This window comes from Mangifera indica, chromosome 5 (assembly GCF_011075055.1).
Source record: "Mangifera indica cultivar Alphonso chromosome 5, CATAS_Mindica_2.1, whole genome shotgun sequence".
NCBI classification, from domain to species: Eukaryota; Viridiplantae; Streptophyta; class Magnoliopsida; order Sapindales; family Anacardiaceae; genus Mangifera; species Mangifera indica.
Genome location: NC_058141.1, coordinates 15,628,193 through 15,645,691, shown reverse-complemented (window position 1 = coordinate 15,645,691; position 17,499 = coordinate 15,628,193). Strand labels below are relative to the sequence as shown.

At 34.3% G+C, this 17,499-nt stretch overlaps 5 protein-coding genes across 14 annotated transcripts; 3 read left to right on the top strand and 2 right to left on the bottom strand.

The window, feature by feature from the left end:
* The first annotated feature begins 418 nt into the window (after positions 1-418).
* On the top strand, positions 419-3,366 carry LOC123217338 (pentatricopeptide repeat-containing protein At5g50990). 4 transcript variants are annotated; one of them, XM_044638316.1, is made up of 3 exons: positions 419-793; positions 923-1,213; positions 1,278-3,366. In XM_044638316.1, exons 2-3 carry the CDS (start codon positions 1,108-1,110, stop codon positions 2,786-2,788), a joined length of 1,617 nt encoding a protein of 538 aa, XP_044494251.1. In that variant the 5' UTR covers positions 419-793; positions 923-1,107; the 3' UTR covers positions 2,789-3,366. The 4 variants fall into 4 exon arrangements, with proteins under 4 accessions (XP_044494251.1, XP_044494252.1, XP_044494254.1 ...); XM_044638317.1 differs by having other exon boundaries at positions 887-1,213; XM_044638319.1 differs by having other exon boundaries at positions 421-793; positions 1,297-3,366.
* Positions 3,367-3,720: 354 nt separating this feature from the next.
* LOC123217339 (CRAL-TRIO domain-containing protein YKL091C-like) lies at positions 3,721-8,074 on the bottom strand. Of its 2 annotated transcripts, none has more exons than XM_044638321.1 (6): positions 7,879-8,074; positions 4,650-4,908; positions 4,542-4,578; positions 4,336-4,438; positions 4,123-4,233; positions 3,721-3,962 (listed from the first exon to the last, which is right to left on the bottom strand). In XM_044638321.1, the coding sequence occupies exons 1-6, from the start codon at positions 8,002-8,004 to the stop codon at positions 3,846-3,848; spliced, it is 753 nt and encodes a 250-aa protein (XP_044494256.1). In that variant the 5' UTR covers positions 8,005-8,074; the 3' UTR covers positions 3,721-3,845. The 2 variants fall into 2 exon arrangements, with proteins under 2 accessions (XP_044494256.1, XP_044494255.1); XM_044638320.1 differs by lacking the exon at positions 7,879-8,074 and adding an exon at positions 6,496-6,767.
* Positions 8,075-9,375: 1,301 nt separating this feature from the next.
* Positions 9,376-12,362, top strand: LOC123216292 (probable beta-1,4-xylosyltransferase IRX10L). The gene is made up of 5 exons (XM_044636701.1): positions 9,376-9,642; positions 9,810-9,958; positions 10,460-10,848; positions 11,011-11,252; positions 11,668-12,362. Exons 2-5 carry the CDS (start codon positions 9,853-9,855, stop codon positions 12,179-12,181), a joined length of 1,251 nt encoding a protein of 416 aa, XP_044492636.1. The 5' UTR covers positions 9,376-9,642; positions 9,810-9,852; the 3' UTR covers positions 12,182-12,362.
* Positions 12,363-12,562: 200 nt separating this feature from the next.
* Positions 12,563-13,944, top strand: LOC123216294. The gene is made up of 4 exons (XM_044636709.1): positions 12,563-12,916; positions 13,005-13,063; positions 13,395-13,512; positions 13,610-13,944. The coding sequence occupies exons 1-4, from the start codon at positions 12,666-12,668 to the stop codon at positions 13,686-13,688; spliced, it is 507 nt and encodes a 168-aa protein (XP_044492644.1). The 5' UTR covers positions 12,563-12,665; the 3' UTR covers positions 13,689-13,944.
* Positions 13,945-13,953: 9 nt separating this feature from the next.
* On the bottom strand, positions 13,954-17,155 carry LOC123216293 (chromophore lyase CRL, chloroplastic-like). Of its 6 annotated transcripts, none has more exons than XM_044636707.1 (8): positions 16,767-17,155; positions 16,639-16,688; positions 16,413-16,473; positions 16,276-16,333; positions 15,531-15,603; positions 14,571-14,640; positions 14,349-14,441; positions 13,954-14,254 (listed from the first exon to the last, which is right to left on the bottom strand). In XM_044636707.1, the coding sequence occupies exons 1-8, from the start codon at positions 16,944-16,946 to the stop codon at positions 14,117-14,119; spliced, it is 723 nt and encodes a 240-aa protein (XP_044492642.1). In that variant the 5' UTR covers positions 16,947-17,155; the 3' UTR covers positions 13,954-14,116. The 6 variants fall into 6 exon arrangements, with proteins under 6 accessions (XP_044492642.1, XP_044492641.1, XP_044492643.1 ...); XM_044636706.1 differs by having other exon boundaries at positions 14,571-14,675; positions 15,531-15,598; positions 16,639-16,673; XM_044636708.1 differs by having other exon boundaries at positions 15,531-15,598; positions 16,276-16,311; positions 16,767-17,154.
* Positions 17,156-17,499: the final 344 nt, after the last annotated feature.

The window sequence follows — 17,499 nt, the reverse complement described above, 5'->3', positions numbered from 1 at the left end:
ATTGAACACTCAGATAATTCATATAACACATAATTTTACTTTTAATGTATTGAAAATCCATCTAAGATTAATTCTTATAGGATAAAACTTTCCGTATTTCAAATGTCTAGAAAAGGTAATAAATCTGTCACTTTCGATGTAGGCAGCACTACTGCTAGCAGAATTTCATCTACAGGGTTTATTTTTTTCTTTTACAACTTGCAGTCAAAAATTTTTAATCTTTTGACCAGACCGCAGACTTACCTCAAGTAAATGCGGCCAAAAGAATTTGAAGATAGATGTAGATGTTGGAGAGTCTTTCCCATGAGTAAGGAGGAGATAGTAATTTGACATGAAAAGTGCACCAAGTAAATTAAGTAATAGTATTCCTTGGTGTTGGCAAAGTAAAATTGCAGAGAAAGTACAGAAAACCATAAGGTGTTTCAGCTGAATCAGTTGCCGAACCTCTCTCTCTCTCTCTCCTCTGAAAAAGACTGTTTCTTGTACTTTCGAAAACGCTACGCCCTATACTATTCTTAGATTTTGGCGCTACAATTACCTGCTCTTGTTCGTATTCTTATCTCCACGTGTCAGATATCCAACGGATGCATTACTGCCACAACACTGTTAGAAGGATGCGGTTATTTTCACTTATATTGAGAATGAGAAAAGAAAGTAGAACGCTTGTGATATCTGCCGATCTTCTTTTCAGAATAATTAAAACTCTGGTCAACTAAGACAGTACGGTAGTCTGCGACGGAAATAATGACACGTCATGTCTCTGGTGGATGCAAGCATTTCGTCCCGGGACCGAGTTAAGTAGCTTGCCTTTTAATTTGTTTGTTTGTCCTTTCTTGCTTCGCTTTTAATTTTATTATCTTTTTTTCATGATTTCATATAAATCTAGGCCATAAAAGTTAACAGAGGTTTCTTGTGGGATCAGGCTTTAGGCATGGCGGCAATATATCTCCTCGATGTGTGCGCATTCATTTTTAAGAGATTAACACCGAAAGCCCATTGATTATAGATGGGCTGAGAAAGTGAGCTCACTTTCTCTAACGCAGATTTCCTGGCAAATTACTTGCTTGTTCATATCATAGTTGTAGGAAGAAGAGAGAGCCAATAAACATGAGAAAAATGACAATGCTCACCACGAAGCCCTCCGTGGCAATCAAATGGGCCTCCACCATCCATGCACTTTCTTCCCCTCCGAGTTTCCACATTGAAACTAAAGGTGCGCTTTTGCTATCTCTCTTTCAGCTTTTGTTTTCTATCTTCTTATTATGTTACTCTTGCAGATCATCGAACGCTCTGTAGTCTTCTTGAATCTTGCAAACGCTCTCTGGATTTTAAAATTGTTACGGAAATCCATGCAAGGATTGTTAAACTCGGTTTTGGAACTTATCCATCTGTTATAGCTTCTTTGGTATCAGCTTATAAGCATTGTGATAGCCTCAGTCTAGCTTATCGATTTCTGGATGAAGTATGGAGCTTTAGGTTGGTGAGTTTGAACATGATTATTGAAGCTCTGATGAAAATTCAAGAATGCCATATTGCCAAGAAGGTATTTTGTAAAATGTCTGACCCAGATGTGGTAACATGGAACTCGATGATCGGAGGTTACATTAGAAATGAACGCTTTGAGGAGGCGTTAAGGCTCTTCAAAGAGATGCTTGGCTCAAATGTTGAACCAGATAAGTTCACATTTGCGTCGATTCTTACTGGGTGTGCCCGCCTTGGAGCTCTTAGTTATGCTCTCTGGGTGCACAATGTGATGATTGAGAGAGCAATTGAACTAAATTTCATTCTGAGTTCGGCACTTATCGATATGTACTCAAAATGTGGTAGAATTCAAACGGCAAAAGAAGTTTTCAACAGTGTAGAACGTAGTGATGTCTCTGTTTGGAATGCAATGATTAGTGGGCTAGCAATTCATGGACTTGGTAGAGATGCTATTGATATTTTCTCAAAAATGAAGGTGGAAAATGTTTTACCTGATTCTATAACATTCCTTGGACTTTTAACATCAAGTAGTCATTGTGGTATGGTTGAAGAAGGTCGCCAGTACTTTGATTTGATGCAAAGTCAATACTCTATTCAGCCACAACTTGAGCATTATGGAGCTATGGTTGATCTTTTAGGTCGAGCTGGACATGTTGAAGAGGCCTTTAGCATAATAACTTCAATGAAAATGGAGCCTGATGTGGTTATATGGAGGGCCCTTCTTAGTGCTTGTAGAACATACAAAAAGCCTGATCTTGGTGAAGTTGCCATTGCAAATATAACTCGTCTCAGGGGTGGGGATTATGTGCTACTATCAAATATGTATTGCTCCCTAAAGAGATGGGATAGTGCTGAGAGAGTAAGAGAAATTATGAAAAAGGAAGGTGTTCGTAAAAATCGGGGAAAGAGTTGGTTGGAGTTAGCTGGTGTTATTCACCAGTTTAAGGCGGGTGATAGATCTCATCCTCAAACAGAAGCAGTAGAGAAAGTATTAGGAGGTTTGATACAAAGAGCTAAATTGGAGGGATTGCTTCCTGCAACAGAATTGGTTTTGATGGATGTTTCTGAAGAGGAGAAAGAGGAAAATCTGTATCTTCATAGTGAAAAGGTGGCTTTGGCCTATGGCATCCTGAAAACTAGCCCAGGCACAGAAATTAGAATTTCAAAGAATCTACGAATCTGTTATGACTGTCATAGTTTTATAAAAATAATTTCAAAGCTATTAAATAGGGTCACTATTGTGAGGGATCGGATCCGTTTTCACCGGTTTGAAGGCGGTTTGTGTTCTTGTGGAGACTATTGGTAGTTAATATATCTCCTGAGCTGAGCGTCCACTGAGTCACTTTCTAACAACTATATGAGAACTTTTATGCTGCTACTACAATTTTCAGCTATGGGGCAAACCTAACTGACAAAGAAATGCTTGATGTTCTGAGGGATCCAAGAAAATTTGAACCTCGCATTCTTGAGTATTCTTCTTGATAGCTGAGAGCTGCCTGCTTTGTTCGCTGAAGTATTTGGAGGTGCTGTTAAGTTGTTTAACCACTTCTCAAAGTCCAAACCCATGTCTTTGCAGGAAGAATGAAGTAGAAAGGGTTTGATCATGCAATATACTATTGGATCATTAGACCAGGAACATGGATGAATGGGCTATTTTCTGATTATTGCTTATCATAAGGATCAGTTGTCTGTTCTGTAGGATTTAATGCTAGTTGGGTTATGGTTGAAATCATAGAACCAGTAACTCTTCATGGGATTTTTAAATCCCAATCTTCATCCTATGATATCGAAAGCTGATGTGTAATGTATGGTCACAGGAATTCTTATTTGTTCACAAACGCTTCTTATTCCATTGAAATTAATTTACCGACATTTTTTTTTTCAGTTCTTCTTCCTTAATTTTTCACTCCAGCAGATTATTTTTATTCACAGGAATCAGAATAACGGGGTTTGAAAACAGGAAATCTGTGTGCCTGGTTTTTAATTTTATTAAGAAAACTTGTTCAAAGATTTTGGAGAGATCTTATAGCTCTTAACTACCAGGGTAACGTTTAGGTGGAAATGCCCCGCTTTACATTGAAATTAAACTCGAAAAAAGCTTTTTGACTGTCTATTGGTTGCTAGACTTCATACGGTTCCTTCATTTTTTATCCTATATATCTACAAGGTTGTTCTTAGAACTAACGATCTTCGCATAAAACCCAAAAAGGAATACTAATGTAATTGTCTTGCATGAAATGAAAAAAGAGTTACTTGTAGATTTTATAGTTAATATGCTACATAATGGCTTTGCCCAGTAATGCAAGAACTGTTCATTTGTAATGTTCCACTGCTTGTAGTCTCTTCATGAGGTGCATTGTTGATCAGCTCAACTGGATCGGAACCAATGGCAGTTGACCTCCGTATGTTTCAGGGAGTTGACTCTCGTCTATCTCTTCCAACAGAGTTGATTTTAGCTTTGCGTCCTCCACAAATACAATCTGCATGGCAATGCAAACATCACACATGTCAAGTTCATCAATATATTGATACCGAGACTGCCAAAATAGCCCAACTTTTCTGAGTTTTGTCCACTCTACTCATTGTCATCCAATAAACACATGAAGAACAGTCTCTTGTTAATTTATGTCGATGCTTTACCTTCTTCCTGGTATTTTTATCTATAAAAGGATAAACGATTTTCCATACTGCCATGAAAATGTAAGGTGCATGCACAACAAACATCTTCCCTAGTCGCTCTGGGTAGTAATCCTGCATTGCCATTAGCCATTGAGGGATTCATCAAGACAATATCCATCACCACTTTATGTTGATAACTGAACATAAAACAAAAATGATCAACTACTAATCGACCTGCAAAATGGATAGAGCACCAAGGTATGCACGTAGGTCAGTGTTTGCATATCCCCAACCTTTAAGGTCTCCAATCACGACAAATTTCTTCTCTCCTGTTGTCCTGTTCCATCAAATACGATAAAGCATGTGACATATATATGTACCCAAAACTAGCGAGAGCCAATAGCACAGCAATCGAGCAGCTAACAGTCAAATAAAATTACCTTTCACATAGTTTGTCAAGAATATACACCACAAAACCTGTAAAAATACAAGCATCTTTAGAACTTAAGGGGAATTTAGATGTTTAATGCAAAGGTGTAGTAGCATACGCTTGAATTCGTCGAGGCCTCCCTTATTTTGAAAATGTCTGGCACCAAGCACAACGCCTATAGGCTGTCCTTTCTTGTCAAAGCCTTGGAGAAACATCTTGTTCTGAGCAATTTCATTCGGGATCTCTGACGAAGAAATGAAACCATTTGGAACAAATGTTCGCCTCCATTTCATATACTTGAGAAACATGGCAGAACCCTTCTCTACGTCTAAATCACGAGCACGCAAAAATCTTCTAAGCGTCAAATCATCAACGTCCTGCGCTAAAAAGATTAACCATGAAAATGAAAGAATAACTCAAAGCACAAGCTGCTTAACTAAGTTCTATAGCCTACATGTTAATTGATGACAAATTCTCGTAATTTTCAGACCACAATGTTGCACAAACTGAATTATAAATAAGTAGTGCCATACAAACTGAATTATAAATTATTTATATAATTTTGACCAACAAATCTAGTTGAAAAACTTGCAAAAATAAGTGACAAATGCTATACATATAATGTTGAGATCCGGTGCCGGATGGAGAAATGAAATTTAGTGGGGTTAAAATTACAAATAATAAGAAATTATAAATCAAAATAAACATAGTTAAAGTTAGATCCAAACTGACCTAACTTGGTCTTATAAATTGGCTCAATTTAATTTAGATCGGTTCGAATTTATTTAATTTGAATTCAAGCTAAATTTAAATAAGAAATTTGGCTCATTTTTAAACTAAATTGAACTCGAACTAGAGATATTCAATTTAAATTTGATTCGAATTCATAGCTCAAATCTATAGTTTAGATTTGTAGATCAAGTTTGGTTTGAATTCATGACTTAAATTCATAATTTAAGTTCACAACTCATTAATAAATTGATTTTATTTTACTCAAATAATAGAAAAATAATTTTGTTTTATAAATGAGTTATGAATTAAAATAACAAATTTGAACTATTAATTTGAGTTATAAATTCAAATTAAACTTGAGTTGAATTAAATTATTTTTTATTTGAATCAAACTTAAGCCACAAATAAAACTAACGAGAGTAGAACATTAATTTTTCAAAATAATAATAAAAAAAAGACACATCAACTAACATATATATAAAAGGTATAATATAAATTTTTCTAAATTTATGAGATTTTCCAAAAAGTCAAAGAGGGTCAAGTGACCCTTTTTTGACACCTCTGCCTCCGCCACTGTTGGGATCTCGATCTCAATCATCTTTCATTATCTTATAATTAAAATAAATGAACAAACAAAATTGAAAATATGCACAGTAATTATTTACGTTTTACACACAAGATCGGAGATAAAAAGATATCTAGATGTGAGATATGGCTGTGGCTGAATTTTCCGTTGGTGTATGATAATGATAATTTATCGTATCAGATATATCGTAATTTTTTCAATAATTTATATATAATCTGAAAAAAAAAAAAAATTAGTTTCCTGGTTGACTTTTTGTAGTTTAATAAGTTTGGGAACCGCCATGTACGACCGTTTCTTGGATCTGTAGACTGTACCTCAACTAAAAACGTGTTTTGCAGCTAACATGGTTAGTTGCTTCTCAAACAGTTTTAAATAGTCTTTTCCTGTTAATCATGTTTGATATGATAATTGTGCCGAAACTTTTTAGAAGAGAGAGCACTGACAGAGCGGTGATCTTGATTTCTTTTCCAAGATCATCCAGACATAAAAGAGAGTGTTCAATCAAAGAAACAGGATAAGTAAGCATGTGAATTCTTTGAGAGATGGAGATAAAAAACGATGACAACACTGTGTATCATGTGTGATGAAGAAGATATAGCTTTAAAGAGAATGAAAAAGGTTAAGTAATAAGAGAGGAAGTAAACACCTTGGAAGAGGGATCCTGATTTTCAACCAGGGCTCTCATGAGTTGTAATTTCGTCTGCTCTCTCACATTGCCCTGTAAATGTTCAGCTTGTTCCGTTTCACGATCGGAGTCTGTTGGACTCATCATGTTGGATTCCTCTAACTTCGCCCCCTCTGTCGCTCTTTCTTTCACCACGGTTTCAATCTCAGCTCTTGATTATCATCCTAGCATATACTGCGTTGCATTTATGCAAATGAAGGCCATCTTTTTTAACCCATCAACGTTGATTGATGCAGCCGGTTCATTATTGACTGTCAATATTCAATAATGCTCTAAACAGGAAATATTTAAGTTTTAGTTAACTCTTAAAATAACATTCACTCATGGATAGTTATTGTTATAATTTTTGTTATTAAAATTTTTAGTTAGAGATAACAATAAAATTATTATTTTACTATATCTTAAAAGTTAATATAATTCTTTTTAGGTTTTAAAAATTAATCTTTCACCCCTATTTTTAAAATTTGAAATGTTTAAATTTCATCTATAAGATTTTTTCCTCTTATCTAGCTATCACAATTCTAATTGATAGTTGATATTTTCACTCATCTTTTAGATTCAATCACAAAGGACGATGAAGGATGGACACCCACCATCACAAAGGATGATGAAATGTTGTTCTTCATCACGTCGTCCAAACAACAAAGGATGACGTTTCATCATTCTTCATTGCTTTTTTTGATCTAGACAACACTTTTTAATCCAAATCTAGATAATATTTTATTGTCTAGATATGGGAGAAGAAGATCGTCAATCTGAGTCCTTAACCCTTAGATCAACGATCAAATTTTTTAAGTTATTGGAGATGAAACCTAGATGGAGAGAAAGTGAATTTTTTAAAATTTAATCATAAAAAAATTATTAATTTTTTAAATTAAAAGATAAAAATAATACAAATTTATCAAATTTTAGGGTTTAAAAATACCATAATAATTTTATCTTTATTTTTAATTAAAAATTTAATAATAATTAGTTAATTAATAAATATTTAAATTTTTTATTTATCATATATATTATATATATATATATATATTAATTAAAATTAAGATGGAAAATAATCCCTCAGCATTCTAAATAAACCCCATGTGCCGCTAACGCTTTTAAATGCGTCGGTGGTAGTTGGCAAAGCGGGTAGAAAATAGGTTCCGCACTAATTGTGCTTGTATATTTATTGTTCTTAAAGAAGAAATTAAATTGACTAATCAAATATAAAATCTATCATCTTGAAAATTTATAAAAAGTAGGATATCACCAACAATAACTTACTGCATATCATGTGTGATGAAGAAGATATAGCTTTAAAGAGAATGAAAAAGGTTAAGTAATAAGAGAGGAAGTAAACACCTTGGAAGAGGGATCCTGCTTTTCAACCAGGGCTCTCATGAGTTGTATTTTCGTCTGCTCTCTCACATTGCCCTGTAAATGTTCAGCTTGTTCCGTTTCACGATCGGAGTCTGTTGGACTCATCATGTTGGATTCCTCTAACTTCGCCCTCTCTGTCGCTCTTTCCTTCACCGCGGTTTCAATCTCAGCTCTTGATTATCATCCTAGCATATACTGCATTGCATTTATGCAAATGAAGGTCAACGTTGATTGATACAGCCGGTTCATTATTGACTGTCAGTATCCAATAATATTTTAAATACTTCTACCGCTAATTTTTATCTAAATTTTAGTTTAATCTCAAAATAATATTTATTTATAAGTTAATTACTATTAAAATTTTCGTAATTAAAATTTTTAGTTAAGGGTAACAATAAAATTGTTATTTTACAATACCTTAAAAGTTAATATAATTTTTTTTAGGTTTTAAAAACTAATTTTTCATCCATATTTTTAAAGTTTAAAAAGTTTATATTTCATCTAAACGGTTTATTTTTCTTCTTTGGCCACCACAATTTTAATTGATAGTTGATATTTTTTATTCATCTTCTAGATTCGATTACAAAAGACGATGAAGGATGAACACCCACCATCATGAAAGATGATGAAACATTGTCCTTTGTCACGTCGTCTAAACAACAAAGGATGACGTTTCATCATCCTTCATCGCTTTTTTTTTTTAATTTAGATAATACTTTTTTATTCAAATCTGGATAATATTTCGTTATTCAGATCTAATTGAAGAAGATCTAAATTTAGATAATATTTCGTTGTCCTTAGTCACGTCGTTCAAACAATAAAGAAAGTGAATTTTTTAAATTTTAATCATGAAAAAAAATATTAATTTTTTAAATTTAGAGAAAAAATAATATAAATTTATCAAATTTTATGATTTAAAAATAAAATAATAATTTTATTCTTATTTTTAATTAAAAATTTTAATAATAATTAATTAATTAGTATTTAAATTTTTTATTTATCATATATATATATATATATATAATTAAATTAAAATGAGATAAAACCTAATCTTTCGGCGTTCTAAATAAACCCCATGTGCCACTAGCGCTTTTAAATGCGTCGATGGTAGTTGGCAAAGAAGGAAGAAAAGAGGTTTGTATATTTATTGTTATTAAAATTACTAATAAAACATAAAATCTATCATCTTGAAAATTTATAAAAAGCAGGATATCACCAACTATAATATAACACACTTCTGAATCACTGAAAGACTTTTATTTACCGAATTGTAGACTTCAATACTACATCTTATCCCAGTCCCATCAAGCCATCAGTTCTAATTAATACATGGATATTTCGTCACGTGCCTCTTCAGAATTATCTCTTTCCACCTCATTAATTAATGCAACTGGAAACTGTCTGCATTTACTCTTGCACTTTATCGTCTTATCGAAAAAATATATATATATATATAGATATATATTTTTAAATATTAACAGAGGGTTCATTTCCGGAATTTGGGTTGGCGGGTCTCGGATAGAGTTTGAATGGGTCTAACTCTATTTCGTGAATGCGTATTCTTATGATTCCTCACTGAATATTATAAATATAAAAGATATTAAAAAGACAAAAAATAGAACAGAGCAGGTTGAAGAGTGAACAGCCCTCGAGTAATTTGGTTATGGTCTGAAATTGACCTCTCATCAAACAGCTGGAGAACCCTCATTTCTTTCTCATACCTAATCATTTATTTTTAATACAAAAGTAAGATTTAGTTTGCTTCATTTTCTCTATCAAATCTTATTTTTATGTTTATACAGACTCCCAAGTCCCTAATTTTAAGAAATTTGTTCAATTACTTGTTCTTTTGACATCCCAACTCACCCTCGAAAGCTCCTCTTTTTCTGGTTCTTTTCTTGAATTTTTGTTAGATTCAGTGACTTGAAGAAATTAAATTTCCAGACAAAAAAAAAAATGGAGATGTGGAGGTGGGTTTTAGTTGGGCTTCTGTGTACTGCCTTTGTGTCGAGAATTGGTGCCGTGGAGCTGGGCAGGAGACAACCTACTGAGAGAATTTCTGGTCAGAGTTCGTTTTATTATTTTGCATCTAACTTTGTGCTTAATCTTTTTTTCTTTATTTTATCGGTATTAGGTTATATGTGGTCTTTTTGTATTGATTTGAAGTACTTTAATTGCGATGTAGATTGAATCCTTTGAGTTTATGGTTCTGTTGAAAGGGATCTAATCATTTAAAGATTTGCTTCGCTTTTAAACCCAGTTTGCTTCATGTTTAGTTACATTTTATCGTCTTGCATTTATCTGGCATTTGTGCAGCTTATATTTGTGAATTGATCATTTTTTATGTCCTACATATTAGGGGTTTTTATTTAAACTTTTATGCTAAAGGTTTTAGAACTGAAATGTTGGTGACGAATCAGGGAAATAACTTAAATGATATATTTTTGACTGACTGGAATGGTTTTCTGATGTTCTATAGATTATAGCCTTTTGCTTAGATTGTGACTTTTTCCTGTTGATATCTATATTGTTTCTAAAGTGTGCTTTGGTGATGTGAATGTAGGTAGTGCTGGTGATGTCTTGGAAGATGATCCAGTGGGGAGGTTGAAAGTTTTTGTATATGAGCTTCCCAGCAAATACAATAAAAAAATTCTACAAAAGGACTCAAGATGCCTCACTCACATGTTTGCAGCTGAGATCTTTATGCATCGTTTTCTTTTATCTAGCCCTGTTCGAACCCTTAATCCAGAGGAAGCTGATTGGTTTTATACTCCTGTTTACACTACTTGTGACTTGACGCCAAATGGCCTCCCATTGCCTTTTAAGTCTCCTCGTATGATGAGAAGTGCAATACAGCTTATCTCTTCAAACTGGCCTTACTGGAATCGAACAGAAGGGGCTGATCACTTTTTTGTGGTTCCGCATGACTTTGGAGCATGCTTTCATTATCAGGTTAGTGATTTCGTTTTCATTTCTCTTGAACCAATTGAACATGATTTTGTGGTCTGTTAAGTTTTGGATAATGTTTCGAGCTTTAATCATGTTGAGGTACTGTATTTTGGCAAGTGATTACAGACTTTCTTTGGCTTTTTATTGATCACTTTTTTCTTACAGGAGGAGAAGGCTATCGAAAGAGGAATTCTTCACCTGCTCCAACGCGCTACCCTGGTTCAGACGTTTGGACAAAGGAATCATGTTTGCCTGAAAGAGGGCTCAATTACAGTTCCTCCGTATGCTCCTCCCCAGAAAATGCAAACGCACCTGATTCCTGAAAAAACTCCTAGATCCATCTTTGTTTATTTCCGTGGGTTGTTTTACGATGTTGGAAATGACCCAGAAGGTGGTTACTATGCAAGGTATATCTCTATATTTGCATTTGAGGAATTATTGTATTGTTTTCTAAGGTTACTTGGTTCACTAACCTAGCAAAATCTGCATTCCATTAATTTTATGAGATTGAACAGAAGCAGACTTGTGATAGATATTAAATATTTTGATGAGAGATGTTATATATCATATGAAATTAGAGCTAAATATTCTGATGAGAGATGTTACACAGTAAATAATGAGATTAGAAACATGAATTTTTTGAAATTCAGGATCCATTCTTTGCTAAAGCTATGTAAAATTTTTGAGAGCCAGAATGGTGAGGAAGTTTCCTTCAAATGCCATTTTAATCAGAAAGGAATGATTTAAGCTTCACGGCTTGCCCATAATCCCTTATATGTAACATGTTATGTGCTTACTAAACAACGTTCAACTATCATTCAGAGGTGCACGAGCAGCAGTGTGGGAGAACTTCAAGGACAATCCTCTCTTTGACATTTCAACTGAACATCCAACTACATACTACGAGGACATGCAACGAGCTATCTTTTGTTTGTGTCCACTTGGCTGGGCGCCATGGAGTCCTAGATTGGTTGAAGCAGTGATCTTTGGTTGCATCCCTGTCATCATAGCAGATGACATTGTTCTACCATTTGCGGATGCGATCCCGTGGGAGGAAATTGGAGTGTTTGTAGATGAGAAGGATGTTCCCAACTTGGACACCATACTCACATCTATCCCACCTGAAGTTATATTGCGAAAGCAGAGGTTGCTTGCCAATCCTTCAATGAAGCAGGCAATGTTATTCCCACAACCTGCTCAACCAGGCGATGCTTTCCATCAAGTTTTGAACGGCCTTGCTCGAAAATTGCCGCATGACAGGAGTATTTACTTGAAGCCAGGTGAGAAGATATTAAACTGGACTGCCGGCCCGGTGGGTGATCTGAAACCTTGGTAGCTGGTTTAACTTCCTGTTCCGGAAGGAATATTTTTGCCCATCAGATATATGAAGTTCAAGATGCTGTGTATTCCATCAAAATTGTAAATCTTCAATTTGCCAAAACGTGTTAGGTCATAGTGCCCTTCTTGTACTGGTTGTATAACTTAATTCTCATGGTTAAATGCAGCATTTTAATACATATTTGATCTTTCCTACCGATAATAATTTATTTGAAACCTTTGTTGTGTTGCAAATTTTGTTATTAGACGGATATTAAATTAAAATCTCAATTAAAAATACGCTACGATTCATTAAACATTTGTAAGAATTGGAAACGGTCTTTTTCAGACCATAATATTATTGTGTGGGAAGTATGAAAGCCACGCTTCCACGTATTTTCCAGACAACCAATAATATTACTGCTTGTATACTCGCCACTTTATCTTCTCATCTCATCTTCTCAAAAACTGAAGAAGGCGAAGAAGAAGCTAGAACCTAGAAAATGGCCTTTCAAGCACCCACAAGGCTAAGTGCCAGGCAATCCTCAGCACTACGCACACCATCTCTTTTATCTCCTACAGGCAATGCTGGCCTCCGATGCTCAACTGATCGTGTTGATATAAAATCACCTTTCTCTTGTCCATCTCTTCATCTCTTGCTGTCTCCTCACTATGTTCAGCTTCTGACTTGTGCTGCACCAAGATATTCCATGCGTGTTGCCTCTAAGCAGGCTTACATATGTCGTGATTGTGGGTAATGTTTCTTCTTCTCCGTCTTTTTTGTTCAACGATCTTGTATGACTTGAAATCTTGATGGGATTATTTTATGTTTGAACATGCAGGTATATCTACAATGACAGGACTCCCTTTGAGAAATTAGCAGATAGTTTTTTCTGTCCCGGTATTCATTTTAACTCATAACCATCGTAATTTTCTCTATGGTCAAATAACTCATCTTCTTCCATGTTATATAACATTCCTTTTTCAAAATGAAAACAAGCATTTCTTCACAACTTCTTCAACATAAAATTTTTCGATGTAGAAATAATATATATCTCCCTTAAGCTCATCTTTGTTTCTGAATGACAAGTATCAGATGGCATAAAATGTTTATACTGTCACCATTATTAAGCTAAATACAAATTTTGTTGCTATTTTTACTTGTCCTTTTGGGTATTCAAATTTATAAGGTTAGTACTATCTTGATTGTAAATTGTGTTTCTGTAATCCAGTTTGTGGAGCTCCTAAAAGGAGATTTAAGCCATATGCGCCTGCTGTGGCCAGAAATGCTAATAACACAGATGTCCGCAAAGCAAGAAAAGCACAGATCCAGAAAGATGAAGCAATCGGGTAAACATCAAACACCATCATTGAACTACATTGGCCTTATTTCCCCCCAATTTTACTTGTTACTTATTAAGTTTAAATGATATGTTAAATGGCACAGAGGAGCATTACCTATAGCAATTGCAGTTGGAGCTGCGGCACTTGCCGGTTTATACTTGTACCTCAACAATACTTTCTAGGATCAATGGTCATGTGAGAAATATTTGTAGTTTATTCCGGTCCTCAATCCGCAAAGTTTCTATATATTTGCATTGTAATTTTTTTGCCTTCATTCCAAGGAGGAGCCAAAACTGCTATTTCTTCGCCATTTAAAATGGAGCACTCAGAACATTAGATGAAAGACTGTGAATGGTGTTTAAAGGAGTCTTTGCTTATCATTTTGTAGTCTGAACAATCATTTTAATAGTTAGCATCATATACCATACCACTTGAGATGAAAAGTTTGGAAAATACAGTATTATTCATGAATGAAGCATTTTTTTATCCAAGATCTATTGTCAAATGAAAGAAATCAATAGTTAATTGAAGATGTATTCACAATGGGAACAGGGAAATATATTTTAAGACTTTAAACATTTACATTGCTATTGTTACAAGTAACCAGTTATTATTCTTGCAAGACAAATGAACCTTCTATTTTCTTCTCCATGGACAGCAGAGGAGGGAAATTTAGAGAGAACATTTCATTGAAACTAGCATTAGGTGAAGGTTTGAACTCGTAAGGACTTTCTTTCACTCCCCACACCTGCAAGAGATAAAACAAACCACTCTTACTTGGCCCTTTGATGCGTTAGTACAGGTAATTTTGGTAAAAGAAAGGCATATCCATGAGAACAAACTTGATTTCCATCATCATCGTAGCCTCTGTCCCAGGTATGTATCTCATTATTCTTCAACACTGCTAGTTCGGAAGTGCAGTGGGTAGCCCCATTCTATCACCAAAAAAACCACAAGAAGGTAAGAAAGGCCACAAAGAAACCAATTTATTTCAATATCCACACCCAGCGGACAGCTGTTGGGAAAGCAATATGCCAACTGATTGTAAGAAGGTAAGCACCTACCCAGGAATTTGGGAATCCACCTGGTGGAGATGAACCTTCATATAAGCAGTGGTTTCCTCGGTCACAGCATCTGAGATAAATTGTTGTCAAATGCTCTCCAATGTCCTGTGCATGATATAAAACAAAAGACTATATGGAATGTGCACATGGAACCTTATAAAGCAGGTGAATATATATTTAGCCACAAACAGGGGATTGATTTTTCTACCAACTGCAGCAGAGACAGGTTAGCTTTGAGTTCTTGACACTATTTATTGTGATCACAGAGTTCTCTCTCCAGATAATATGTAATGATGTTTGAAAAGACCCAGATTTTTTATAGCCTTCATATTCAACACAGACCAATGCAGTTTTTTTTAATTTCTTGTAAAATTAGACATGTACATAAACATCAGCTTATCGTAATAGGTTCTAATCATCCAAATGATGATCCTTTTTAAATAATCAACCAAATTATTTTGACTAGAATAAAATAGGTGAGGTGTGATCTCAGAAATTTTATTTAACACGTCAAGTAATTGCACCATCTATCTATCTACGACAAAGTTCCAAGAAAAACGAAATAGCTCAGCCTACATCAAGATTCTAAACATGTTATGTTCTTAACTTTAAAAAATAGCCTTCCAAACTCAATTATAATATGTCAGTGTCAAACCATTTGTTAGCTATAATCAGCCAGAAACCAAGTGATACAAAAAGAGTAGTTGGGAGAACTTGGGATGGTTCCAAGTGTTTGATAAATTCCTGTTTCATTAGACATCCAAGAACGTTAATTTCTAGCCACAGTTTGCTCATCAACTATCATAAAGGCCTTCAAATTTTTAGAATTTGAATTATTAATAGCAATACACAAGTCCAATTTTTGGATAATTCATGATTGATAATGTTCTCCAAGTCCAACATATAATTCATATGCTTAATAATCTGAAATTAAAATGTTAATGTGATAAGAATACTTACACCAATAACTTCCTCAGGCAGTGGGCGCTGATCCTTTGACCGATCACAGAAATTTTTATACTCCTCAACTTCTCTAAGGGCAAATGAATTTAAGTGCCCATTTAAAAGAATATATCTGATATCAGAATGTTAGGCTCCAAGGCAACTGATAAACAACAATTATTGCATTAGATAACAAATGCCAAAAAAACCACATGGCTCTCCACAGCCACTACAAAACTCAGTTTTCCAGAAACAGTGGCATCCTATTTGAAATTTCTCCATAGAGAATCAAATATCATTGCAACTAACCCATAACACATCACCTTATAGCCACCCCCTGAGCTCTATTTTCTTAATAACATATGGTTCAAACAACATAAAAATCAATTTCTATATATAACAAGCTTTTATGTCTCAGCGCCTGCTCACAATGTTGAGAACAGAAGTTGCAACAATTAAAATGGATACTTACCCAAAAAAAAATAAATAAATAAAATGGCACCAATTGTGGTGCTCAAGAGTGCCTACTCATGTATGAAAAAAGAAAATTCAGGCAGTAAAAACGTAAGAAGGAAAATCATTCAGTAACATCGTGCAACACAACAGGAAATCAGACTAGAAGTCCACCTCAACATCACATTTCAATTATTTTGGGCAAGGCTTGACCACATAAAATCTCTGCAGGCATGCAACTGTCATAATTCTTCTAAATGAAAATCAAAAGTAAGAACACAAATAAATAAAATAAGGCACATATTAAAACCTGTCGAAAGGGCTTTTGAGGAGTCCTCCAAAATGCCTAACATCAAAGACACAGAAACCTTATCACAATTGGCATTTATTATCATGTGAAAAAAATAAAATTATTAAAAAACATTACATAATTGAGTTGAAACTAACTTGCTCAAAATATAAAACCTTCGAACCATCAACCATCTCAGCAGCTGGGCAAGTAACCATTCTGCAAATCAAAATTACCATGCATATATTGAAAACTTGAAACATATTTGAAGGTTGAAACAACTAATCATCCAAAGAAGACCTCAGAAACTTCCAATGTAAAGAGTAAAATTCCATGTACCATACTAAAGATAAAAAATGACTACAAATTAAAAAAAAAAAACACCTGATATTGAAGTAATTATCAGGATCCCTGGAAGCCTGTTCCGTCGAAAACTATTCCAAAATCAAAACCAATAATAATTAAATTTAAGAAAATAAAAAAACGAATAACAACAGAATAATAAGAAGTACCTTTTCGCCAGTGAGCGAGGCGGCAACATTACGGGCATGATCCCATCGAGTTTCAGATTTGGTGAGACGTTTAAGGAGAACAGCGCTGCCTATAAGCACCACTGTTTTGACCATCAGTCCTCGAGCTCTGCCCCACCCGTTGGCGTTGGAGTCGGAGTCCGACTCCGAAGCCGTTCCCATTATAATTAAAAATTATTTAGAGCACGGCATCAATTGGTTGCTTCGTTTTTTGGGATGGTTGGATTGGACCAGTTGTCCTTTGATTGATTGGATTTTGTTCGTTCTGGCTTGGGGGCGTCTGATAGTGGCAGTGGTAGTGGTAACCGCAATTGGAAATTTGGAACTACGCGTCCGTCACCTACTATGTTTTTACGGTTCTTTCATTTGGTTTTGTTATTTGGGAAAGGAATTTATTACAATAATTTTTCTAATTAGTTAAACAGTTTTATCTTACTTTTTATTTATTATTAGTGTCCGTTTTATTTTCATCTTTAAACCAAAGAATCTGATTCTTTCAAACATAATTTCCTCTTATTTTCATAAAAAAAAATTTATTTAAAAATCAAAGTAAAAAAAATCACCTTAATCAAAATAATTATCTGATCATATTCTTTTGTTATTTTATTTTTCAAATTAAAATTAAAATTTTAAATTTTATTATATGATGATCAATTCTACTCTCTTAATTCATAAATGTTCATTTTTATATTTAGATTAGTTATAAAAATATTTT

Bases quoted from the DNA above. Each gene is read 5' to 3' on its own strand.
- LOC123216293 (XM_044636702.1), bottom strand. From the start codon at position 16,946: ATGGGAACGGCTTCGGAGTCGGACTCCGACTCCAACGCCAACGGGTGG. The intron at 16,689-16,766 runs GTACTTCTTATT...ATTTTGGAATAG, and splicing joins CCTCGCTCACTGGCGAAAAG to TTTTCGACGGAACAGGCTTC. The intron at 15,623-16,274 runs TTTTAATATGTG...TAAATGGGCACT, and splicing joins TCAAAAGCCCTTTCGACAGG to TAAATTCATTTGCCCTTAGA.
- LOC123217339 (XM_044638321.1), bottom strand. From the start codon at position 8,004: ATGATGAGTCCAACAGACTCCGATCGTGAAACGGAACAAGCTGAACAT. The intron at 4,234-4,335 runs GTCGATTAGTAG...ATGGCAATGCAG, and splicing joins GTGCTCTATCCATTTTGCAG to GATTACTACCCAGAGCGACT. The intron at 3,963-4,122 runs GTAAAGCATCGA...ATTGCCATGCAG, and splicing joins ATAAAAATACCAGGAAGAAG to ATTGTATTTGTGGAGGACGC.
- LOC123216294 (XM_044636709.1), top strand. From the start codon at position 12,666: ATGGCCTTTCAAGCACCCACAAGGCTAAGTGCCAGGCAATCCTCAGCA. The intron at 13,064-13,394 runs GTATTCATTTTA...TCTGTAATCCAG, and splicing joins AGATAGTTTTTTCTGTCCCG to TTTGTGGAGCTCCTAAAAGG. The intron at 13,513-13,609 runs GTAAACATCAAA...TAAATGGCACAG, and splicing joins CAGAAAGATGAAGCAATCGG to AGGAGCATTACCTATAGCAA.
- LOC123216292 (XM_044636701.1), top strand. From the start codon at position 9,853: ATGGAGATGTGGAGGTGGGTTTTAGTTGGGCTTCTGTGTACTGCCTTT. The intron at 9,959-10,459 runs GTCAGAGTTCGT...ATGTGAATGTAG, and splicing joins ACCTACTGAGAGAATTTCTG to GTAGTGCTGGTGATGTCTTG. The intron at 11,253-11,667 runs GTATATCTCTAT...ACTATCATTCAG, and splicing joins GAAGGTGGTTACTATGCAAG to AGGTGCACGAGCAGCAGTGT.
- LOC123217338 (XM_044638316.1), top strand. From the start codon at position 1,108: ATGAGAAAAATGACAATGCTCACCACGAAGCCCTCCGTGGCAATCAAA. The intron at 1,214-1,277 runs GTGCGCTTTTGC...TTACTCTTGCAG, and splicing joins TTTCCACATTGAAACTAAAG to ATCATCGAACGCTCTGTAGT.